Source organism: Miniopterus natalensis, chromosome 4, assembly GCF_054644295.1.
Source record: "Miniopterus natalensis isolate mMinNat1 chromosome 4, mMinNat1.hap1, whole genome shotgun sequence".
NCBI classification, from domain to species: Eukaryota; Metazoa; Chordata; class Mammalia; order Chiroptera; family Miniopteridae; genus Miniopterus; species Miniopterus natalensis.
The window spans coordinates 23,292,872-23,319,963 of NC_142084.1; the positions used below are offsets into that span (position 1 = coordinate 23,292,872).

Sequence of the window (27,092 nt, forward strand, 5' to 3'; positions counted from 1 at the left end):
CGCTCGGCTTTCCCAGCCCTCTCTCACTCCTCCTCCCCTCGGCTCCGCACGCCTCCCGGCCTCCGCTTCACCCGCCCCGGCCCCCTTCCCCGCCCGCCGCATCCCTCCCAGTTCCGCCTTCCCCCTCCGCTCCCGGGCTTCCGCGCACACCCCGCCCCGTGAGCTGCCACGTGAGGGAAATCCACTCGCCGCCCTATGGGCGCCAGCTCCGCCCCACGCCCCCACCTTACCCCCTGCTCCGCGCGCCGCCACGTGACGGGGCTCACTGCCAGCCAATCAACGCCGGCCTTGCCTCACGCTCCGCCCGGCGCGCCGTGGCCGTTTGAAGTGACTAATTTCTGTCATATGACTGAGGCGCCCATGGGGGTGGCAGGGCAGCTCTGAGAGCGGCGCCCTAGCAAGCGCCCTGAGGAGCGACCCCGGCCTGGCCGTGGCCAGTATGGCCCCTACGCTGTTCCAGAAGCTCTTCAGCAAGAGGAACGGGTCCGGCGCGCCCGGTCGGGACGCTCGCGACCCGGATTGCGTGTTCAGGTAGGGCGCTGCGGGGCGGGGGGCGCGGAACCGATGGCCTTGTGGCTCGGGATTCCAGACGGGCTGGGGCCCTTGGTGTCCACGCCCGCGCGGTAGCGAGCGGTGGGAGCGGGACCCGGGCCGCGGCCGGAGGGCCCGGGCTGCTGTGGGCCTGCGCTGGAGGGTCGGAGCGAGCTCATCTCTCCCCCACCCCCACTCGGGGTCGCCCTCCCCTCCTCTCCCGGTAGGTTTGTTTACGTCCCGCTGGGCAGCCACGCGCAGCTCTGCCTGCCCACACCGAGCACGGCGGCCTGAGCGTAGGGCCCTCGCGCTTTTCTGGCGGCAAGGAGAGTTGGGCGCGGGCTGGATTGGACCTCAGCCGCCGTCCTCCAGGCGGAGTTCTCCCCTCCTCCCCGTGACCAGTCGCCCTCTGGGTGCTCCTTTCCAACTTGGTCGGTGGTGTGGGGAGAGCTGCACGTTTGGGCCAACCGTCCGGGTGTAGGGAAGGCTGAAGGAGCGAGTGGGCCAGATGCCGTTTTTTGCAGGTTTCTTGGAAACTAAAATTGAAGGTGTTCGGTTACTGGACTGAGCGGCCTTAATGTTATCGAAGGAAAAAGGTGAAACCTAAGAGAGATGGTTGCTACCGACCAGGCTGAAGCGGGATCGAATCAAATGAAGCATGGCGGTAGAATGGATCCTGGAATCATCCTCTTAGAACTGTTACTAGCAGGAGTCTTTAAAAATGGAAGACGGTAGCAAAGTATTTTGTGACACCGCAGGCTTTCTTAATTTTGGGTTGCAAAACCTATTGCCGGTAGAAAAACTTCTAAAAATGGTCAGACTTAATGTATTATAAACCTGAATTCAAGGTAAAATTTAGTCGCCAAACTGCATTTGAAGGAGACTGTCTTTCAAAACAGCCTTCATACTTGTTGCGGTGTGGAAACTTGTATATATAGCTAGGCTAAATGTCAGATATCACTCATACCTGATAGGATAGCGGAGAACCCAGTTGTGCAGTGGTAGGAAAAAATGAGAATCTGTTAAATTTTATAACAGGTGAAAGTGTGAAATGGCTACATTGGTTTAAAAAATTTTGGTGTTAAAATTATTCACCCACTCTTGCTAATGGAGGTCACATTAGTAAATATTCGGTAATACATGTGGAATTGAAGTAGTAAATGGAAGGACATTTAACTGACTTTAGAGGAAGAAAAATGTCGGTTGTGAACATCTTGGAAAAGTGCTCAATCAAAGACAGTTTTCTAGGTTTTGGTCTTTTCCACTGGGAAATAAATGTCTTGCCATGCTCGTCTAACGGCTTTAAGCATTTCTTGAGTGTTTTCTTTTTGAAAAATGAAAGTGCAGTCTAGATAATACTGCATTGAGCCAGCCAGTAAATCAAGAGTCAGTAGAAAGGTAATTTAGGAAAGATATTAGAAAGATGACCATTGTATAGGCAGGCTTTCTATTTCTGGGCAAAGACTAACTTTAGGGTACTCAGGTTTCCAAGGGTCTCAAGTCATTTCTGTGAAAAAACATTTTCATATCTATTTTTCAGAAATGTGAAGTCAACTATATAGTTGTGTAATACTGCTATAGAGTTGCCAAAGCACTTTCTCAGTGGTTATCTCCTGTGGTATTTCACAACAACCTTGTGAGATAGGAAAAGTAGCAGTATAGATAACTACATGATCCTTTTTCTAGTGGAAGTAAGAATTATGTGTAAGCCCAATAACTGCAGTACAATAAAGAAGTGATTGCTTTAAAAATAAAATGTGTATTAGTGTACATGTGAGAAAATGAAAACTGGTTAATGTCACAGCTAGTCACCTGCAGATCTAATTAACCCACATCTTTTTTTAAAACACCTTCATTGAGCTATTTACATACAATAAAACGGAGCCATTTCAAGTACATTATGACTTGTTATATGTATACAGTTATGTACCCACCACCCCAATGAAGTTTTGGAACACTTGCTTCACCCAAAAAGTTCTGTCTTGCCCTTTTGCAGGTCTTAACTCCTCACCTAGGGCAATCACTGATCTGCTTTTTGTCTAATGACAGAAGTTTTGATTTTTCTAGAATTTCTAGAATTTTCTAGAATTTCATATGAATGTAATAGTCTCTTATGTCTGGATTATTTATTTTTTAATCCTCACCCGAGGCTATTTCTTTCCATTGATTTTGAGAGAGAATGGAAGGGAGGGAGAGAGGAACAGACATCGGTGTGAGAGACACACAGTGGTTGGTTTCCTCCCCCGCACACCCCAATTGGGTGGGAGCTAACCCACAACCCAGGTACCTGCTCTTGACCAGGAATCCACCCTTCGGTCTGAGGGCCAATGCTCTAACCACTGAGCCAAACTGGCCAGTGGCATGTCTGGCTTATTTTAACACAGAGTGATGGTTTTTTATTTCATCCATGTTGTTGCATTTATCAGTAGTTCCTTGCATTTTATTGCTGAGTAGTATTCCATTGTATGGATGTATCACAATTTTTTTATTTACCAGTTGGCAGATATTTTGGTTTCCAGATTTAGGCTGTAATGAACATTTGTGTACAAATCTTTATGTGGACATATGTTTTCAGTTCTCATGGTTGGATACCTAGGAGCGGGATTGCTGGGTCATATACTTAACTTTATTATTGTTATTATTATTATTTTTAAATCCTCACTCAATATTTTTTCCACTGATTTTCAGAGAGTGGAAAGGGGGAAGGAAGAGGGGGGAGAGAGAGAGAGAGAGAAACATTGATGTGAGAGACACACATCAAGTGACTGCCTCATGCCCGGACTGGATTGGGTCCTGCAACCCAGGTATGTGTCCTTGACCAAGAATTGAACCCGAGACTCGTAGGTGCACAGGCTGCCACTCTAAGCACTGAGGCATGCCAGCCAGGGCATATGCTTAACTTGAAAAAAAAATTGCCTGGTCCCTGCTGGGTGGCTCAGTTGGTTAGAGCATCGTTTAGTTACACCAAATGGTTATGGGTTCAGTTTCTGGCCGGGTGGAGTACAGGAGGCAACCAATTGGTGTTTCTCACATCAATGTCTCCCTTCCCCTCCCTCTCCCCCCTCCCCCTCTCAAATCAATAAACATATCCTTGGGTGAGGATTAAAAAAAAAGGCCAAACTTTTCCAAAGTTGTATCATTTTGTCTTTTCACCAGTAACATATGAAGGTTACAGTTGCTCCACATCCTCTTCAATACCTGATATTGTTAGTCCACTTTGCAAGTAAGTTTTTTTTGCATAGTAAAAAAATCTTAACAAATTATACTGTATTATCAATTTTTGAGTCTTTTTTGATTATAGCTATTCTAGAGGGTGTAGTGATATCTTGCTGTGGTTTTGATTTCATTTTCAAATAACATGATGTTCAGCATCTTTTTAATGTAACTCAGGTTTTTGAGTAGACTAAAATTTAGTGTTCATTCCAGTATACCATGCTTTCCTTTCTAGAATCTTTTTTTGGTGTTGTTTTAGTCAGCTTAAGTTGTTAAATCAGGCTTGGACATAATTAACCATTGGCAACTAACTTATAGCTCAGTCTCTAAGAGTCAGTTCCTAGAGTAAGTAATATAGTACAAGGCCCAGTGGTGATAAGGTGCAATAGGACCCTGATAGGAGAGACTTTCGATAAGCCTTAGGAGCCTTTTCATACAGTATTGTCTTTTATGGTTACACCATTCCCTTCAGTCTTCACTCTTGATATCCTTACTGTGTAGATTTCTGTGAGCTTGTTTTATCTATATTTCTTGAGCTGGAGATGAGTGTGAAGGATATCACAGGAGGATATTATTTCAGTCATTTATAGAATTAAAACAATAGTTTGTTTTTGTCCCTTAAAGAATTTGGGAAAGAAGGTGCATTTTAGAAGATACTGCTTTATGTTTTCCCCATCAGGCTGCTTTCCAATGGAAGTAAAAATTAAGTGTAAACCCATTAACTGTAGTACGTGTGAAATGATTGCTTTAAAAGTAAAATTCTTGAAAAAAAGTTTAATTTGGTGAAGAAGGTTGTTTCATTGTTAAACGTCTGTAGGACATAATTCATGTTTTCAAAAAACAGTTTCAGTATTTTTGTTTTATTCCTAACACATGAACATTTGCTCATGTTGTCTGTAGCAGGGATTCTTAACCTGTTGCAACAACTTAATTGGTCTTTTGCCATCACTCTTGCCTATCTCCAAACTGTTCTCAATACTTTATCCTTAAAAAAGTGCAAATTCTGATCATGATCAGCAGGCAAAGTGGTATGTAGAATTTAATATCTTCATTTCAGTTATTTTAAGAATTCAGAGAGATAAGTTATATTAAGTAATGCAGTGATTACTTCATGGCTTTCAGGAACCAGAAGTTGTTACTGTGATGATCTCATGCTTATGTGTAAAATTATTCATTTTAGGCTCAAACTCCTTAAAAGTGGTCCTGTATGGTGGTATGTGGCTTTTGCAAAGTCTGTAGTCTTGACTGTAAAAAAAAGTTTGTTTTTTGTTTTTTTTTTAAAACATTGACATTATTCTATTATACTTTACAGAATTAACAGAATTTTTAAATATCTATTCTTAGTCTATATTCGAATTTTCTTGATTGTCTCAAAATGTCTTTATAGTTGGTTTGTTTGAATCAGAATCTTAAGAGTCTGCATATTGCAGTTGCAGTCATGTTGCTTAAATAATTATTACTCTGTAACAGGCCCCTGGCCCCTTTAAGTATGATTTGTTGTTGAAACTGGATTATTTATCCCGTAAAATTTCCCACATTCTCTATTGGCTGTTTGCTTCCTTATAGTTTCCTTTAATTCACTGGTTCCCAGCAAACTGCTTTAATAAGTTCTCTCCAAGTGATTTTCATTCTCAAGTTTGAGACCCACTATTGTAACCTGTTCTCTGTTTCCTGCAGACTGGTAATTGAAAACTTTATTAGATTCAGGTTCAGTTTTGTTTTTTTTAATAAAAATACTCCATAGGTGTTGTTTCATACTTTCTGTCCATCAGAGTTACTTAATGTCTGGCTGTCCTGCTTGTAGTGATGCTAAGATTGATTAGTGATTTCACCCTTCTTCATTATACAGTTCTCCTTTCACTAATGATCGTACCATCTTTTGTTGATCATTGCCTGAATTCAGTATCTTGTTAGGGGTTGTGACATGGTGATATCCCGAATCTTTAATTCTTTCTGTATTTATTTCCTAGAAGAACTTTTCTCTTACTACCTATTTGGTTACTCTTTATCACAGAAGAGGCATCATAAAAGTGTGATTGTTTCCCTTTATCATTTTTTCATAATAGTTTATAATGAGTTGTTCAGTGAAGGTTTTCATTTTAACGATCATTTTATTATCACCATGAGTTCCTGGATTTTAATGTATTAATCCATTATAGTCAAACTGTCCCTTATTTGGCCACTGGAAGCCTTTTCAGATTAACTTATGTGCCCTTATGACGTCATCTCATTAGTCTTTGATAACATCTCTCGCTTCCTTTTGGCCTTAATTCCCCTTTCCCTTTCCTATGATTTTATTACCTTGGACTTGTTTTAGATTCTGGGACATGCCATGCTGTGCTGTTCTCTGTTCTTGGTATAGTCTTCTGTACCTTTTCATTTAGCTTTTTATTGTGATCATCTTCACTTATCCTAATTATCTTTCCTCCAGGAAGACTTCTGCACTGTGAGCTCTTTCATAGCTTATTGCATTTCCTTCTGTGACATTTATCTCGGTTCTCATTACTTGTCCACATCTCTCTTCTTTGCTTGAGAACTCCATTCAACTTCAAAGTTGTATTTTGGAGTAAGAATCTTGTAGAGCCATCAAATGGATTGTTTGTGGGGAACAGATACCTAGGTTTCTGGTTGGAGCAGTTAGGTGGACACCATTTTCTGAGGGAGAATATAATATTGAAAATGCCCTATTAAAAGTAGCAGCCTTCTTCCCTGTTTCCTATCAGAACACACTGTTTTTATATTCTTCATAGCCCTTTTTACAACTTGTCTGTCTCCCCTAAGCTCATATTGTGCCAGCATACAGCATAATGCCTGAGTATATGCTTAGTAAACATCTATAGAATGACTATATGAAATTATTTTGAGGGCAGAGGGAGAGAATCAAAAGTTCTGTTTTGGACATTTGGTCTAGTTTTAATTGCCAGTGAGATGCCCACTTAGAGATGTCCAGTTGACAGATATAAAGTAAATTGAGTTCACAGTAGAGTGTGAGAGGCAACCAATCAGTGAACCTCTCTCACATTGTTGTTTTTCTCTCTCTTTCTCTCGCCCTTCCGCTCCCTCTGAAAAGCAGTGGAAAAGATATCCTCGGGTGACGATTAAAAAAAAAGAAAATGTACAGATATGGTAGAGGAAAGTCTACATAGAAGGAATGGCCAAAAGAGAGGGGGAGAACCAGGGTGTGTGGCATTAGGAAAGCTCAGAAAGGGAACTGTTTCAAAAATGATGGAATGGTGAACTGTTTTGTATGCTGATTGCTGACAGTTCCTTTGAGATGAGAAACAGAAAAGTGTCTGTTGGACTTGTCAAGTTGGAGATAATTGGTGATGTTAATTTTTTTTGTTTGTTTTTTGAGGAGGCATGTTTGAGGGGGAAAAGTGAGATAGATATGTAGAGTAAATGAGAGGTAAGGAAATGGCTTCACTCCTAAAGCATACTAATTCTTTCTTTCTTTAATCCTTACCTAAGGATATTTTTTCCCATTGCTTTTCAGAGAAGGTGGAAGGGAGAGAGAGAGAGAGAGAGAGAAACATAGATGTGAGAGGGACATATCGAGGGACAAACGTGCCCCGACCCCAGGGGCTGGGGAGTGAACTTGCAACCTAGATAACGTGTGCTTGGTCAGAATCCCAGAATCGAACCAGAGACCCTTCAGTCCTCAGGCCGACGCTCTAACCACTGAGCCAAACCGGCTAGGGCTAAAGCATTCTATTTCTATAGGAGAAACAATCTGTAGTGCTGAGTTATTTTTTCACTTTCAGTATTCCGATTTTATCTCATATTTTGAGCATCTGAAGTTCTTTTTAATTATTTTTTTAAGTTTCTTTATCTTTATTGTTGAAAATATTACAGATGTCCCCTTTTTACCCCAACTGATCCCCTGAGCTTCTGAAGTTCTTAAAAGCTAGCTTCTTAATATTGTCAATATCTGTAAGAATCATATTTCAGAAGTTTTGTTTTTTCAGTGTGATTTTTGTAAAGATTTGCTACATTCACAAGAGTTTTTTATTTTTTTTTTAAATACTGCCCCTCCATAAATTGTACCTTTTAATCTTATATTGGCAATAATCGTTATAATATTCTTTACAGAGAATCCTGCATAATCATATATTACTAAAGTGGAAAGTTGATAATTATAAATACATGTCAATGATCTGTGTTATCAGTATTTATTTCTAGGGTCTAATTTTGCAGTAAGAAATGCAAATGTTATATTTTATTGTTAATTTGACTTGCTTTTTTATTTCTAAGTGGTGCTATTAAATGTTTTAGAACCGTGTTTATTGAAAGAAAATAGGTTAGTGAAAAATACAGCTTCAGTAGTCAGTTTATAAAACTTGGACCTCATATCTTACTAATATAATAATTATTGTCTTAAATCTGATGAGTTTAAATTATCTTTTAGGAAACACTTGTTTTAAAAAACCTCCCTAGATAAAATGTAGCACAGAACCTTCTTTATTTAAAGGAGCACTAATCCATTCTCACATGGTCCTCTGTTCCTGTTCTTGGCACCACCATATTCTTAGTTTACCAAGTTGAAAAATCAGAGAATCATCTTTTACTCCACTCTCTGATTGTCACCTTTGGTCGTTTGTTAAATCCTGTTAGTTCAAATTCTGCAATAACTTAGGTCTTTTCCATTTTTCACTATTATCTCATTTAGGCCTTTAATGCTTTTCATAAAAATATGCCATAACTTTCTCGCTTCTTGGTTCCCCTCTACATCGTTCTACTAATTGATTTTCCTAAACCATAATTCTGATCAAATCACTCAGAAATCTCCATTGACTCCTTTTTGCTTAATATGGTTTTACTTTGTGCAAGGCACTATTTTAAGTGTTTTACACGTGTTGATTCATTTAATTTTCACAATAGCTTTATAAAGGAGGTAGTGGAGGCACAGAGAAGTTAAGAACCTTGCTTCAGGTCACACAGTAAGTGATGAACTTAAGATGTGAATTGACGTTTGAGTTCCAAAGCCTTTGTTTTTAACATAGTCCAAACTCCTCAACTTGATGTGTCATTTTCTTCTAGAGTTGTGACTTAGTGTGATGGACCAGAGTTTAGATCCTTGCTCCAATAGTTTCTATATGTATATAGCCTTGGGAAGCAGTGTCATGTTGTCATTTAAGGTTGGGTATTTGTGGTATGTCTGAGTGGGGGAGTGGATGCTAGAGATATAGTCCCGTCTTAGAGGTTTGTTGTTGTTTTTTAATTTTCACCTGAGGATATGTTTTCATTTATTTGGGGTGGGGGTGGGGGAGAAACATTGATGTGAGAGAGAAACATTGATCAGTTGCCTCCTGTACAGGCTCTGACCTGGAATTGAACCTGCCACCTGGGTATGCGCCCTGACTGGGAATTGATCCTGCAACACTTCAGTGAAGAGGACAATGCTCTAACCAACTGAGCCACACTGGCCAGGGCTAGAGTTGTTTTGAGGATTAAATGGCATGGGAGACACTCAAATGTTAGAATTCCTTCTCAAACCCCCTTACCCCTCAGTTTATCCTTTTTAGTCTTCTAATTTTTCCTCTAGCTGTGGATTCTCAATCAGTCTGACATTTCTTGAGAATAACCTGAGTCATGTGTTTGCACACTACTTGGAATAATACAGGTACATCACATCTTTCTTTAAAGTCCCAGTAGAACTCAAGGTTTCCCTGTATTTCCCCATCATGACAGTTATTTTCTTGGGTTGTAGTTGCTTGTTTATGAACCTCTATCCTTCACTAGATTGTAAGTTCCATCAGGGCACAATCTTTGACTTGTTCAGAGCTGTATTCCTGGTGCTTGGTTCACAGAAGGCATTCAATAAATACTTGACGCGTGAATGGATGAATAAAAATAGCCACTGAATTGACAACATTTTAATTCATTTAACAAAGGTGTTTCTGTTTTGAGTTATTTGCCTAAAGTAAGTATTCACTTACTGAGTAATTTAAGCAGGTTTTTATTTGATATCAGTGTTTACCAATTTAAAGGAAAATTTCATTTTTATTTTTTAAAGATGGCAAGGATGGTCTGATTTTCCAGAAATAGGTTAGATCCTCCATTTGTATTCCTTATACTTTCCCTTCCTACCACTTACCACATTCAGAATTTGTGTTTGCATGTGTGTATACACACATATCTTCCCTGACATATTCAGTATTTCCTGAATGGATAAAAGAATGAATAAGTGAACTGAAGTACTCTTTTTGGCAGTGGGAGTTTATTTCAGAATACAAGAGATTTTGGAGTACCATGGGGTTCTTTTTCCATTTGAACATTCTGGGTCCTTAGACACTATAAGATTGTTAAGTAGACCTTATGGGGAACTGGAATTCCAACTTAACCCATCTCTTTGGGGACACAGCCAGAGCTCTAGGGACTTGCTTCCTTGTACTTACACTGCCCAACATAGAGTATCCCTTGATACAACATTTTATTCCAAGTTAACCTCAGAAGTCGTTTACCACTGTCATATACTTCTCAGTTCTTCCTAGTCAAATACTAATGGTTTGAGTGGCACAGTTGGTTGGTTGAAAGAGCATATGGGATGAGCCATTTTAGTTTATACAGTTATGATCTCATTTGTAGGATGCAACTGGCAGGCTCTTTGCAGTTTTGGGGTCTGTTTTCTTCCCACCCTGTTGTGGTCTGTTATTTAATTTTTAAAGATTTACATTTATATCCAGAAACTATATTGTGAAGTTTATTAGAAGGTGAATAAAATGGAGGTGTGATATGACTTCCACAAACAGGGATTTTGTATTTTTGTATTAATTTTGATGAATTCCTACTTACTTTACAATATAAAACATATTCTATACCTTTATAGGATACAGAAATGTAGTATAAGTTATTTGTAATTTAAATATTTTAAAAATTTACCAAAGACATACCTGAATATAGGTTAAACATTAGACAGTAAATCCCCAGGTTAATATACCAGCTATGATATAAAAGGCTCCAGTGCCCTTGGAACACCTGACTGACTAGCTAGGCAAGCTCATCGCTTGTGACAATCTGACTCTAAATTTAACATTGAGTTTTTTGCCCCCAGCCCAATAGCACTGTAGTAGGAATTTTCTTATAGTAAGACCATCCTGATCTTAGAGGCAACTGCTTTTTCAATTATTTTGCAGCTTCTTTGAGTACAGTAAACCCTTGATTTTGTGGACCTCTATTTAATTGACTTTGGATTTAATCAACAAAATTTCCAGTCCGTATGTCATGTGAAAATTACCACCCTGTTTATTTTAAAATGCTTTTAACCAAGATTTGCTTAAAATAAAATTAACAGATTGTTTTTTGTTATTAATTCACTGTGGTGTTTGTTGTTGTTGTTAATCCTCACCCGACGATATTTTTTCCATTGATTGTTTAGAGAGTGGAAGGGGGGAGGAGAAACATTGATGTGAGAGAGACACATCAATTGGCTGCCTCCTGCATGCACCCCAACCTGGGCCGGGGATTGAACCTGCAACCTAGGTATGTGCCCTTGACTGGGAATTGAACCCAAGACCCTTTGGTCCCTGGGTTGACGTGCATACTGACGCCCTAACCACTGAGCCACACCAGCCAAGGCCCCCTCAGCTTATTTTAAAGATTAATACTATCATTTCTGTTGTTGGAGTATTTTAAAGCAAATTGTAAACATCCTGTCATTTCACTGTGAATACTTGAATATGAATCTTTGAAGATTACTCTTATCTCTAAGAATGAACATTGACTCCTTAATATTTAACACTCAGTTCATATTTAGTTCTCCATGATTGTCTCAGAAATGTCTTTTTAGAGTTGGAAGTTTGAAGTAGTATCCTAATAAGGTTCACATATTCACGGGTCTGTATAATGTTCCATATTTTGGATTTGGATCTGATATCTTCCTCACTATGTCCTTTATCTTGTTCCTCTCTCCATCTTATTTTCTTGAAATTGGGAGTTAGATATAGAGACTTGATTGGATACAGGTCCAGGTTTGTGTGGTGTGTCATGATGTGGTGGTATTTCCTAGGACTACTTCATAGGTGTGCTATATACTTCTTACTGCCTTTTACCAGGAAGCACATATTCTCTGGTTGTCCCACTTTTAGTGGTGCTAAGATTGATCAGTGGATTCAAGTGGTATCAACTTGATCCCTCCAGCTTAAAGTTGTCCATCAATCTTTCACCTAATGGTTTTAGCATCTATTGATGATGATGATTAATCACCTGGATGGCCAGTAAAAATGTAGATTGCTGGGCTCTACCACTTTCTAGTTAGTACTCAACCACTCTATTATTTCTTTAGGGGTTGGAAAAGGATTTGTTATTTATCATTTCTTCTGAAATTAGTTTGTTTAGGAAAGCAAGTATAAATGTTTTGTTTACCAATATTCAAAGTAATGGTTTGGTGGTATAGCAACCTTCACAGGTGTTTTTGTTTGATGTTTGTTGTTTTTGTTGTTTTCTTAATATTTGATTTAGTCTGTTTCAGCCATTACAGTTTTTGGTGAACCACCTTTAGCCAGTGGGAGCCCTTTCAGATCGGTTCCTGTTTTTTTTTGACATCAGTAGTGTTTCTGGCATGACAATATGCTATTCCAGGCATATTCTGATTCATGCTTGGAATCAGACATTTTTCCCTAATGATCACAGTTCCTTTTGGTAGGAATGTTATTTAGTGACCTCTCTGTATCCTAGAGGTCTTCATTGCCAGAGGTTGTCATTGTTTCTAGGTCATTTCAGAGGACAAAACTAAGGTATATGACTGACTTACCTTCTTTTAAAAAATAAATGCTAATAATGTTTTCAATTCAAATTAAAGTTTGTAGTGTTTTTATTTAACTTTGATTTTATATATTCGTCCTTTATGCCGAAAATCCTGTTTCCTAACAATATTGCTATAATACTTAATTGGTTAATTTTACAACATATACATTAGTTTCAAAATAACACTATCAATATTATTACCAGCTATAATACTGTCAAATGAAGTTTAAGGTTTCTTTGAGTTGCTTTGGTTTGCTCCCCTCCTCTCCCCTCCCCTCCCCTTCTCTTCTTCTCCCCCTTCTCCATCTCCATAGCATATCCAGCCTATCCTGACTAATATATAGTCCATTTTATGTATTCTGATAGAGAAACTCTTGCATGTGTGACTAGGAGATGTATATAAAAATGTTAATAGGAACTGGAATGATATAATTTCTGGGCTGTAGTGTGGAGGCTGCAGAGTAGAAGGCAAAGTTATTGTTTCTGGAGGTATAGATCAGTTAAGTGGCTGTGGTAATGATTTAAACAGAAAATAATTTTGTTTTAGATTGAGAGCTTATCATTTATGGTTTGAGTTATATTTACTTTTGTATTTTTTTAAGAAGTAGAACTTTAGCCTCTAATTCTACGACCTATAGTTTTCTCATTTTGTTTTGTTTTACCTTCATATTGGATTTATGGGAGCCAGAGTGCCTTAAAAATGTGGAGAAAGTACACACAGTCATACAATACTCTATCAGTTGTTTTCCATTATAATATGTTTTCTGTATTTTGCCATGGTATGCTGGCATTAAGATATCTTGTATTCAGATGATCCAGTTAAATTTGATATACACTAGGGAAGTGATTCTCAACTCTAGCTGTGCATTAAAACCATCAAGGAAGCTTTAAAAAATTCTGATGTCTGGCCCTCCTTTAGACAGATTTTTATCAGATTCTGATATGCAACTCCAGGTTGAGAATCACTGGACAATAAAGTAAAATGAAGAGGAAAGATAGGGCCCAGTGATGATACTATACATCTTAGAAAAACAACCAACCAGAAAAAAACCCTGCTTAATCATGTCTCTACAGCTACTTAGAAAAAAAATTTTTTTTTTTAAATTACAGTTGACATACCATATTATATTAGTTTCAGGTGTACTACATAGTGATTAGACATTTATGTGACATATGAAGTGATCACTCTGATAAGCCTAGTATTCATATGACACCATACACAGTTATAATATTATTGATGATATTCCCTCTGCTTACCTTACATCACCATGGCTGTTTTTATAACGGGCAATTTGTACATCTTAATCCTTTCTCCCCTTTCACCCATCTCCTAACCCCCTACTACAGCCACTTTTGAATTTGTTTATTTTTATCCTTCCTGGAGGATATTTTTTTCATTGCTTTTCAGAGAGAGTGGAAGGGGGGGGGAGAGAGAAACATCGATGTGAGAGAGACACACTGGTTGCATCCTGAAGGCACCCCAACTGGGCTGGGCATCGAGTCTGTAATTGAGATACATGCCCTTCACTGGGATGGAACCCGAGACCCTTCAGTCTGTGGGCTGATGCTCTAACCACTGAGCAAAACTGGCTAGGGCCACTTTTGACTTATTTAATTGATAAAATCCATATTCTAAAGTAATTCCAGATTTAAGCCATGCTTCCATTATGGAAAGTTAGGATTGTTTTTGGTTCTTTTTCTTAAACTAAGTAAATGTTTTTGGTGCTGACAACATTTTTAGTGAATTAGCACTTTGATGTTGTATTTATTCTTAAGATTATTTTTTCTCTCTAAATTAGCTTTATTTAAATACAGTATATTCAGTTAAATGCACCCTTTTAAGTCTATATGTATTAATCACGCCTTATATTTTTTGGTGTTTTGATGTTTGGGGCCTTCTTAATCTTGGAGACACTTTCCTTCCCAGCAAATGACTGGAGATAGCAAAGGATGGACTCTCTTTGCAGGAGCATGCCCATCATGTGCAAACCAACCAATCCAGAGTCTACCCCTGACCTACCTCCTTTATTGAGCATCTTATACTCCTGGGCAACTACTGTCCTGCTCTAATCACCCCGGGGTCAGGTACCAGCTAAGGGGGGCAGTTCCTATACTATAGAGACTACTGGAATTATTCAGACTAGCCAATCCTAAACCTGCTTAACTTGCTTACCCTACCTTGCGAAAACCACACTTTATTGATACATTTTTTTCTCATTTCCTCTAACTCCTGACCCATTCTGATTCTTCTTGTGGCATAGTGTGATGTGGCTTGCCTCCTGTTTCTAGGGAACTGTGAATATAAACTCCTTCCTTCATGACAGTCATATCCATGTCTGTGTCTTACCAAACCCGATTAATACAAATCCTGGATTCATTTTAAAACAGTATAGTTCTGTAAGTTCTGACAAATGTGTGCACTTGTGTAATGACCACTACAATCAAGATGTAGAACTTTATATCACTCCAAAAGATCTCTTGTTTCTCATTTGTAGTCAGTAACCAACCCCCACTTCCCTTGACCCCCAGACAATTTCTGATTTGCTTTTTGTCACTATAGATTAATTTTACCTATTCTAAAATTTAATGTAAATGTTTGTTTTCCTTAGCAGAATGTTTTTGAGATTCCTCCATGATTTGTTTCAGTAGCTGATTGCTTTTTATGGAAGACCAGGATTCCATTATATTGATATACTAAAATTTGTTTATCCTTACACCAGTTAATAAATACTTGTATTATTTCCACTGGGGGGGGGGTCTATTGTGTATAAAGCTGTTATGAATATTCATGTATAAGTCCTTGTATCAGTATGTTTTCATTTCTGTTGGATAAGATACTTAAGTGGAATTGCTGGGCTGTAAGCAAGTGTATGTTTTACCAAACTGGTTTCCAGAGTGTTTACACCATTATACTTTCTCACTGGCGATGTATGGTAATTCCAGTTATCATCAACACTTGGTATCAGTCTTTTTAATTTTAGCAATTGTAGTGGGTGTATAGTGACATTTCATTGTAGTTTAATTTGCCTTTCCCTCATGCCTAGTGCTGTTGAGCATAGTTTTCTGCTTATTGGCTATTCATATATTTTCTTTTGTAATGTGTCCAAATATTTTACCATTTAAAAATTGGATTACTTCTTACTGTGAGTTGCAAGACTTCATATATATATGTGTGTGTATTTTCTTTTGTTTTGTTTTAGAGAGAGGAAGCAGGGAGAGAGGGTGGGGTGAGAAAGAGGAACATTGATGTGAGAGAGAAACATGAACCAGTTGCCTCCTGCATGCGCCCAGAATGGGGATCAAACCCACAAAACCTGAGTATGTGCCTGGATTGGGAATTGAACCCACCACCTTTTGGTGTATAGGACAATGCTCTAATCAACAGATCCACACTGGCCAGGGCTTTTTATATATTTTGGATAAAAGTTCTTTGTTAGATAACGTATTACTAATTTTCTCTAGTCTCCGGTTTGCCTCTATTTTTTACTGGTCTCTTTCAAAGATCAGAAGTCTTAAATTTGATGAAGTCTAGTTTATTTTTTAAATTTTACAGGTGTGTGTGTGTGCTGTAAAAAATTTTTGACATGATAAGATCAAGATTTTTCCTGGGTTTTTTTCCAGAGATTTTATAGTTTTCGAGCTTTTCATTTTAGGTCTATGGCTCATTTTGAATTAATTTTTGTCTGGAGTGAGATAGGGTTGAACTTATTTTTTTCCAAATGAATGTCTAATTTATTCATTTGTTGAGATGTTATCTTTTGATTATTTTGCTTAATTAGAATGTCAACCTATATCTCTCTTGTACCGATGCATTCTAGTTCAGAGGGCATTTCCCAAGGAAGAATAGTAAATGCCTTCCATCGTATTTTTGAATAAGATTATATCTGTTTTTGAGATGTAGAAAGAGAAATCAAGATTTTATTTTAATAGCCAAAGCATAATGCCCTACACATAATATGCGTAGTACATAAGAATATTTGCTTTGGACTGGGCCTTAGCTGCACTTAAAAACTGAAAATATTTTTATTCAGCTAGTCTAAGCAGTCTAGGGGGTGAAAAACAATAGAAGACTGCTTGTAGTAGAATCTTTAACCCCAAGAAATTTAGAATCTAGTGGCAGAAGTTCTGCATATATCTAAAAAGAGGACAAATACTTGGTAATATGTGAGAAAGAGGATGGCCTTTATTTTATGATTTACCAGTGGTTCTCAAGCTGGTGTGTGCATTAGAATCAACTGTGGACCTCTTTGAAAATCCTTTAGGTTGCCCTTCCTGAAATTAATTCTCTATCTTTTAGGATAGGTTTTTGGGTAATTATTTTTTTTAAGCTCTCCTACATGATTTTGATGTACAGCCCTAGTTACTACTCATCGCTGATTGTACTCTTCTATTTTTCTCATTTGACCTCAGTCACAAGTTAGTTCAGTTTTGCATATGAAGAAGATAAAAATGTCATTAAATACTTTTCTCCACAAGTGGTAGAACATTCACAGAATACATATTTAAATGGCCTTTAAACATTTTGAATGATGTTTAATCTCAATAATTAAAAAATACAAGTAAAGATAACTTCATGTCTTTAATTTACTAAGCTGTCAGTTTGACATGCAAAAGAATAATATCTTATGGCAGATAGTGGTGAAGCAAACCCTATTTTATGATTTAATGAGTGTATATGGGTCAACTATTTTGGAGAACATCAGTTGTGTAAAGGTAATCATATAAACATATTCTGATATTCATTGAAGTATTATTTGTAGCTTCTGATTTAAGTTGTTCCTGCATCCATAATTAGGAGATTGATTTAATAAATTGTTGTACAGCAGGTCCTTGAATAATGTCATTTCATCCAGTGTCTTTCATTATAATGTTGATGAGATGCCTAGGAACTTAACTTTTGTGTCTATCAATTAGCCTGTGGTAAAATTTGGTTTTGTTACATTATTTCAGTTAAAGGTACAAACCTGTATATACATTGGAATACTGTGTAGCTATTAAATAGAATATGGTAACTGTTTCCTGAGAGAGGTTTCCACATACATTAAGTTTAAAAAGTTGGACAGTAGCCCTGGCCAGTGTGGTGCAGTGATTAGAGCATTGGCCTGCACACTGAAGGGGGTCTTGAGTTCAATTTCCAGTCAAGGGCACCTACCTGGTTGTGGGTTCGATCCCGCCCCCCTTGGGGTGAGGTCGAAGGCAACCAGTTGATGTGTCTCTCATGTCCATGTTTCTCTCTCTCCCCTCTTCCTCCCTTGCTACCTCTGTTCCACTTTCTCTAAAAATCAATGGAAAAAATATCCTTCGGTGAGGATTAACAAACCAAAAAAAAAGTTGCAGCATAGTATACAATATGATCATGCTTTTATAAATGTATTCATGTTAACTCTATTAACATGTTTAATTGTACATGTGTTGAGAGTGGAGAAAGATTGGTAAGAGGGTTTCTCACATTTTATACTTGTTGTTTATATTCCCTTGGTGGTAAATCTGTTGTTTCTATAATTATTTAAAAAATATAAATATGAAAAATATAACTTGCTAAAGATCTACATAACTGGTAAGTGGCAGAGCTAGGGCTTGGAATTATCAGGCTCTGAGGGAGAAATTTTTCAGAGGAATATTTACCAGTGAAAACTGATTTGCAGTAGAAAAACATTTAATTTTTTTATTTTTAAAATTTATACACAGTAAAATTCCCTTTTGTTCTGAGTTTTTAAAAAATAAACTATTTATTGAAGAGTAACACACTTAAGAAAAATATACACACATTTTTACTATTCAGTTCAACAGATTTACACAACGTGCCAAATAATTAGTACTCAGCTCAAGAAACAGAACATTGCTCATGTCCCTCATGACCCCCGCTACCCTGACTTCTAACACCAGGGATTAATTTTTGCCTGACTCTCAGCTTTATATAGGTGGAATTATAGATATGCATTCTTTTTTGGCTTCTTTCTTTGCTCAACTTTAGGTTTGAATTTATCCATATAATCTGTGTGGTCTATGTGGTCTAGTTCATTCTCATTGATGTAAATCAGGATTTCTCAAACTTCGCCCTTTGACATTTTGGATGGGATAATTCTTTGTTATGGGGGGCTCTCCTGTGCATTGAAGGATGTTTACCAGAATCCTTACCTCTACCCACTAGATGCCAGTAGCATCCCTTCAGTTGTGACAACCTAACCGTATCCAGACATTGCCAAATGTCTCCTGGGGGACAGAATCATCCCTGATTGAGAACTTCTGCAGTATAGTATTCCATTGTGTGAGTAGGCCACAGTTTATTTACCCAGGATGTTATGTTGATGGATATTTGGATCATTTATAGTTTAAGCTTGCAGTGAATAATGCTGCTATAAACTTTTTTGTACAAGTTTTTTTGGAAGATACATACACATTTCTGTTGAATATGTACCTTGGATTGAATTTATAAGCTATATGTATATCTTTAGCTTTATTAGATTTTGCCACATTATTTTCCAAATTGGTTGTACCAATTGTCAGAATTCCATTAACTTCACAGGCTTAAATTTGAGCTATGAAGTTTTGACCTTTAGAGCCTGAGTTAACCTTTTTTTGGGTACTCTGGCTGGCACAGTAAATGACACGCGGAAGATGCCAGTTGCTGAGTTAATAAAGCCATGAATTCTGACCTTTAATGTCCTATGATCCTCGTGATGTATAGCTTAACTCTGGCAATTGGGAAGCAGTTAGTTATCCATTAAAGGTTGCTCTTTTCTAAGTTGTTCCTCCCTGCCAACAACAGCAGTTTCAGGGCTTTGTAGATGAGGCCATGTTTTTACTTTCTTGGTAAGTTTGATATCTTGGCACAGCTGTCAAAGCCAAATGTCAGTAACTGTGATTTCAAAGGTTTACTGAAATTGTTTTTAAGCTTTGTCATTCAAACAAGACTTGACAGTCAAAATGAGAATCTGTTTTTCCTTTTATTCTGTGACTGTATTTTTACAGAGGAATGTCTATTTTTATGAATATGTTTAACCTTCCAGGTGTTCTGCATATTCCTTAAATGTTAATTATGTTAAGGGCATATGCTATGCCCTTCCTAGTTTTTAAAAAGCACATATCATTACAACTGTATCACCACCACCACCACCACCACCACCATTATTACCATGTTGCTTATGTATGAAGTTTCATATAATGTATGTATGCCTATATGTGTATAATTTATTGAGGTGAAATGCATATGACATAAAATTAACCACTTTAAAGTGAATAATTCAGTGGCATTTAGTACATTCATAGTGTTACACAACCACTACCTCTATCTTATCTATTTATAACTAGTTCCAAAACATTTCCATGACTTCAAAGTCCTTCTCCTTCCCTTCCCTCTCAGTCCCTGGCAACCACCAATCTGTATTCTGTCTCTGTGGATTTATCTGTTTTAGATATTTCATATAAATAGAATTATATATGACCTTTAGTGTCTGGCTTCTTTTACTTAGCATACTGCTTTCAAGATTCACCCACTTTGTAGCATGTTTCTCTATTTCATTCCGTTTTATGGCTGAGTAATATTTCATTGTATGTATATACCACAGTTTATACATTTACTCACTGATTGTCATTTGAGCTGTTTACACTTTTTCGCTATTGTGAATAACTGCTAAGAACATGCGTATACTTGTATTTATTTTCCGTTCTAACACATGGCTAGATTATTACAGCCACTACCACTCATGCTGAACAATTCCAGTGCCCCAAAGAATTCCTCCATGCTATCCCTCTGCAATCAGACCCTTCTCCTCCCCGCTAACTACTGGCAACCACTATCTCTTCTCTGGCTTTATAGCAGTAAGAAATTTAAGTAGTATCTCAACTATGTAGTCTGGCTTTCCTTAAGAGTATGTAATGGATTCCTCAGGAGTTAAATTTTTGGAATTAGAGACAATGTTTTAGAAGTCAGGGACTAGAAATACTTTTTTTATATTCATTTACTAAATTCAGTTTTTCCAACTTGCTAATTATGATAAGAACTAAATTAAATTCTGCACTTATCTAGACAGCAAACTACCATCTTAAAATATTTTGTAAATTCAATGTGAAATTACTAGATTAGATAGGCATTTAATTTAATTAACTGTTTTTTGTCCTCACTCTTGTTTTTTTTTGTGTGTGTACAAAATGCTTTGGAATTTTGCATTTTCTTCCTGCCAAAATCTTCAGTTAAATATGTATTAATATGTTTACATGTTAATTTTAAAAGCTTAGAGCAAAGATTGTTCAATGTTCTGAAAACATAACATGCACAATAAAATAACTGTTTGCCGAGGGGGGGGGGGATAGCTCTGTTGTCTTCTAGTACCAGTTGGTATTACGTAGGTTTGTTTGGTGTCTCATATTTTATTTATAGTACTTTGGAACTGGAAACTAGATACTAAACAAACACTAATGTTCCACTGTAGCTTAACTATGCATTAGAGTCTTTCTTTGTTCATCATTATTTTTACTTGGGTATGTACCTCTTTGAAACTAGGAACTTCTGAGAAACTGGCAACTTACTTGAGTACAGTTCATGCCTCTATACCTTAATACAGAAGCAGTATGTAGCAGATCTAAAAGTACTCATTTGTTTAGATGAATTTATAAAAATTTTGTAACACTATTAATAAGTTACAAATTAGCAAGATATTTAATGATACTCAGTAGTTACTGAGAGAAAGCTTGAGGAAAATTTATCAGTATTGTCTGTTTTGCTGTAGAAGCTTCCCAGTCTCCTCCTTTCAAGCAGAGAACTTTTCTTGGGAGGAATCTCAAATTTGATGACTGTGTTTCTTAAAATATTTTAGATATATACTAACTATTCCAGGGCTCCAAGATTAAAGTCATATTACTAGATAATTTTAATTGTATGTATATTCTTTTCTTTTTGATATTTAGCCATTGTCTACCCTTGCTTACTTCCTTCAACATGCAGACCTATGAATCTGGATAGCTTTGTTTTATACTGGGAATGGTCTTTATTAGTTGGCCTGATTACTCCTTCATAATAACAAAGAGCCTTTGTAAATGAATTTTCCAAAATATTACAGCAAATAATGGAAAACGATGAAATGGAAAAAAATTAGGCATCAGGTGCTTGGCTTTCAAGTTGATCTTGCCCAGCCGGGCGTGGCTCAGCGACTGAGCATTGGCCTAGGATCCAGGAGATCGAGGTTTGATTCCCGGTCAGGGCACATGCCCGGGTTGCGGGATCGATCCCCAGTCAGGGGCGTGCAGGAGGCAGCCAATCAATGACTCTCTCATCATTAATGTTTCTATCTCTCTCTCCTTCTCGCTTCCTCTTTCTGAAATTAATAAAGATATATATTTAAAAAACAAAAAGTTGATCTTAGAGCTCTTGAAGTCTTGAAGACTTGTTCGGTGTTACTCTTTTACCTACCAGAAGATGCTGTATCTGATATGCTGCCTTTACCCTATTTGGAAAATAAAGACTGTTTTGACTTTGTTTTAAAAATGCATAGGAGTTGTATGAGTTCTTTATATATTTTGGAAATTATCCCTTTATCTGATGTATCATTGTTAAATAAGTTCACCCATACAGTGGGTTCCCTTTGCATTTTGACAATGGTTTCTTTTGCTGTGCAGATTTTTAGTTTGATGTAGTCCCATTTGTTTATTTTTTCCTTTGTTTCTTTTGCCCTAAGAAATGTATCTATGGAAATTCTGCTATGTGAGATGTCTAAGATTTTGCTTTCTTCTAAGATTTTTATGGTTTTATCACTTACAATTAAATCTTTTATCCATTTTGAGTTTATTCTTGTGTATGGTATAAGTTGATGGTCTAGTTTCATTTTTTTATATGTACCTGCCCAGTTTTCCCCAGCACCATTTCTCTTTACTCCAGTGTATTCTCTTGCCTCCTTTGTCAACTATTAACTGGGCATAAAAGCTTGGGTTGATGTCTGAGTTCTCTATTCCATTCCATTGATCTATGTGCCTGTTCCTGTGCTAGTACGAGGCTGTTTTGATTACAGTAGCTTTGTAGTATAATTTGGTATCTGGTATTGTGATCCCTCCAACTTTGTTCTTCTTTCTCAAGGTTGCTGCAGCTATTTGGGGTCTTTTTTGGTTTCATACAAATTTTTAGAGTATTCTGGATCTGTGAAATTTGCCATTGGGATTTCATTTTATTATTATTTTTTTGCTGTTGGTATTTTAATAGGGATTGCTTTGAATCTATAGATTGCTTTAGGTAGTATGGGCATTTTTATGACATTAATTCTTCCAGTCCATGAACACAGAATGTACTTCTACTTGTTTGTATCTTCCTCTATTTGTTTTTTCAATGTCCTATAGTTTTCCGAGTACAGGTCTTTTACCTCCTTGGTTAAGTTTATTACTAGGTAGCTTGTTTTTTTGTTGTTGCAGTGGTAAAGGGATTGTTTTTTTAATTTCTCTTTCAGAGAGATCATTATTGGTATATAAAAATACCATCGATTTCTAGGTGTTAATTTTGTATTTGCCTGTAGAATCACCACTGTGGTTCTAAATTCACTTATTTTAGCTCTTATTTGTGAACCGCCTCTGAATAAACCATAGGTCAAAGACTCCTCTAAAACCTATCTTTGTATTTTAGACAACATCCTAACTTTAGGCTGATAATTGAAAAATAAAACATTTTAACTTTTCCTGTCTGAGAATTCAACGTACTTTAATGTGATGATTGAATGATGTTTGCTTTCTTTCAGATAACCTCTTGATTCTCATAAGTTCAGAAGCATTTTGTGAGTTAAAAGACCTTTCAAAACAGTGACCTTCAGGTTGATTATTAAATATATAAAAATACCAGCGGGTTGGTTTTGAAACTTTGCTTATATTTCTTTTATAACTTGGAAGTTAAACTTATTAGCAAGCTACTAGCAAAAAAGGGCCACTACAGGGTTATCTGCATATTTTGTTCAGTTTTTCATGTCCTCAAGAACGCTAACTCTGAGGTTTTCTCAACCTAAAAATAGATAAAAATCTACTGATGTGGAGGTCGTTTTAGAAGTGGAGAGAAAAAAGGAAAGAAAAGAAAGATTTTATTGTAGAAGCTGCCAGTTCTCTTGTTGCTGATTTTCAAAATTATATCTCTGTCCCTAACTTTTCAGCAGAGGTATATCCAGGCGCACATTTTAGCTTCCTTTAGAACATCTTCATTTAGACATCTCTCCAGTGCCTTAGGATAATTATAAAATCAAATTGTTGAGGCTTCTTATTTTTATCACTAGGTTATTTTGAAGAATAGTTAGCCCTGCCCTAGTAAGTACTACATTTAATTATGCACTAAATTTTTAAAAATGCAATTAATAAGGTAATAATAACCACCTTTTATTGTATATTTACACCATGCCAGACATTGTGCTACGTGCTTCATACATATTAAGCTCCTTTAAACCCTTACAATTATGTGAAGTAAGTATTATTTATATTAATAGTCGTAGTATTTACCAATACAGCTAATAAATGACAGAACTGGGACTTGTACCTTGGTTTCCCTGCTTTTAAAACTACTTAATTATTGTGCTATACTCTTTCCCATAAAGTGTGTTTATGTGAATTTATGTGTGTTTAAAAGTTTTAAGTTTATGTTAAGCATCCTAAGGCTATCTCATATTTAAGTGCATGGTTATAAATGTGAAGCTTACTCCGTAAATTTATATTTCTGAAATACAGCATCATGGTTTACCCTGTGCATTGAACTGCTAATAAAAAGTCTGGTTTGACAAAAATCAGATGGCAGTGTATGCTATTCATAAACTCAGAGTTGGAAGTGATCTTCTAGGGGCTCTGATCTCAGATAGGGAAACAACTTGCCTAAGAAGTGAGACTCAAACCCAGATGGATGTAACCATCAGGGTACCGACTAAACTTTGTAACAGAAACTGCGAGATACAGTAAAATAAGATAAAATGATTTCTCTCTTATATAATAGTTTAAAAAAAGGGTAGGTAGGTAGGTCTTGGCAGGTAGACAGTGCAGTTGCATGAAGTCATCTAGTGATCCAAACTGGTAGGTCCTCTAGCACAGCTCTTCCATCTAGCTTTTCTTTTGAGGCCATGGATGCTGCATTAGTTATTGATGTTTCTCAGCTATCAGGAAGGGGGTAATGGGAGAAGAAGGAAGAGCTGTTTGTACTTAACAGGATGGCCTAGAAGTTACACATACCAATTCCTCTTCCATTCCATCAACTTGAACTTGGTAATATGGACCCACACTTAGATGCAAGGGAAGCTGGGAAATGTAGTCTCTGGCTATGTAGCCATATGCCTCTGTACACTCCTATAGTTCTTTTATTAAAAGGAAGGAAGGGAGAAAGCAGACTCTAGGGAACAGTTCGTAGTCTTAACCGGTCTTGGTTTGGTTTTCAATATGAGTGGCTGCAGAGGTTTTAGGATACAATGATGAAGCCTTAAATCGTCTGGTAACAGTGATAGGGCTAAATGTGGGGCATATGCTGGATAATAAGTAAGAGAAAAATTACAGATATACGAAGCAACAGGAGTGGCTCATTAGGCCACTATACACTGTTTCTGTTTTTCTATAGCAAGGCTCTTTAGTTGAGAAAGCAAAATTATGGTGGGGGGGATGTGGTGGGGTGGGGATTCAGGGTTGGAAAATGTCCAGTAGTATATCTAGAAGGTAAGGGATCTGGGAAAATGTGGGTGATGGTAAAGGAAGCATTGATGTGTCCAGCTGTAGAGTCCCACTTAGCCAGAAGGCATCTGCACTAAAACTAATCGACTAGAGGGCTTGCATAACTGAAGCGACAGGATAGCATGGAAACATTTATTCTGCAATTAAACAGAAATATTTTTTTGCTTTTTTTTTTAATGACACTGGGCATGGAGGACCACTTCTGTTTCTGTACTGCAAGCCCTATTCCCATTTCAGACAGACATAGTACTTATTCTGTGAATACATTTTCTTTATTGTGTTGGGAAATGGGAGCCTGTCACCACTACCAGGCTTGGTGATTCATGGGAGTAACTCAAGGGATGTAGCATATCGTCATGTTCAAAGCTAAAATTTATTGCTGTGAAGGAATACAAAGCTTATACAGACCAGCAAAGGAAAGACACATGCAGCAAAGTGCAGACTTTCAAGTGTCCTTTCCCAGCAGATTCACAGGATGCACTTAAATCTTCCAGCAATGATGTGCTGTTATTATAAGGGGACTTTCAGGGAGTGTCCAAATTTTTATTGGAGATTGGTCACTGACTAGCATGTACCCAAATGCAGACTTCCAGAAGAAAAACGGGTATTCAGCATAAATCACATTGTTTGTACAGTTTAGTCATAGTAAGCCACACTCAGTGACTTAGGGAAAGTTTCATGTCAGTGTAGGGAACTGTTTATCAGTCAGGTTCCCAGATGCCAGCCAAAGGCCAGTCTTTAAACAGGGATAGCAGTCTTAGGTCTGCACACTATTCTCTGGCTTTATTTATTTGTCACCCAAGGATATATTTTTTTTAATGATTTAGAGAGAGATGGGGGAAGAGAAACAATGATCCGTTGCCTCCCATACTTGCCCCAGCTGGAGATTGAACTCGCAACCTAGGTAGGTGCCCTGACCTGTTAGTAGGTTGGAACCTGCAACCTTTTGGTGTACAGGGTGACGTTCCAACCACTCACACACTTGTCCAGGGCTATTCTCTGCCTTTATTCCTGGTGGTGTTCTAGGTTTCTTGTAGAATGAATGCCTTGTCCCCAAGTAGACAAAGCCAGATATAATAGTTTACAGATTGCTTTCAGGTAAATTATCTTACCTGATTCTCCCAACAATCTGTGATTGAGATTGGTAGAGGAGAGAAATATTATTAACCATTTTATGGGTCAGCAAATAGAGGGTTAAGGAGCTTAAATGATGTCCAAAGTGTAATAAAGTTTGGAGGCCAAACTGTAATTTTTTAAAATGTAATTTAAAAAAAAAAGGTTAGACACCAGATTCTGTGAACATATATTTTAAAAATTTATGCATTTAAATTTGATCAGCACCGAGAGCGAAAGTTAAGGGAAAAGAGGTGGGAGGGGGGGGAGCATTTTAAGTTAAATGTTCTGGTAGTTTCCCATAAAATCTACCTGATATTTAAGACTTGGACCCCTCCTCCCAAATCTTGGGAGAAGAGAGGATTGTACAGTATATATTATGTTTAGAATGATTATTCTTTTTGAGGATAAAGAATTGGGGGGAATACTAAATGCAGTACCCCCTGAAATGACTCTACCTCAGAGTATGTATGAGCAAGTAGGTACTGAAAGAGATACTTTTATTTCATTCTCATTTAAAAACCTCACTAAAATTCTACTTAGTGTTTTGTTAACATTAAACTGATCTCAAGATAAGAAATTTTATCAGAGTTCATTAAAAAATTAGTTTGACTTATTGGCAAAATGTTAACCACAGTGCTAGATACTAGAATACGGCTATACACAAGAGAAGTATGGTCCTATCCTCACAGGGCTTATGGTCCTATCCTCACAGGGCTTATGGTCCAGTAGAAATGGAGACAGTAAATAGGCAATTACAACAGTAATCTTTTAAGCACTAGGGTGGAGGATGTCAGCTTAGGGCTCTGTTAGGGAAGAGAGAGAGA

At 37.4% G+C, this 27,092-nt stretch overlaps 1 protein-coding gene across 2 annotated transcripts in view; it reads left to right on the forward strand.

Moving 5' to 3' along the window:
• The first annotated feature begins 385 nt into the window (after positions 1 to 385).
• Positions 386 to 27,092, forward strand: part of FNIP1 (folliculin interacting protein 1) — a 123,803-nt gene continuing 97,096 nt past the window's right edge. Inside the window, exon 1 of one of the 2 annotated variants that reach the window (XM_087816405.1) lies at positions 386 to 531. In XM_087816405.1, the coding sequence (XP_087672531.1) occupies positions 440 to 531 (92 nt within the window). In that variant the 5' untranslated portion in view covers positions 386 to 439. The remainder of the gene's footprint in view (positions 532 to 27,092) is intronic. The other variant, XM_016197098.2, reaches the window with a different exon arrangement.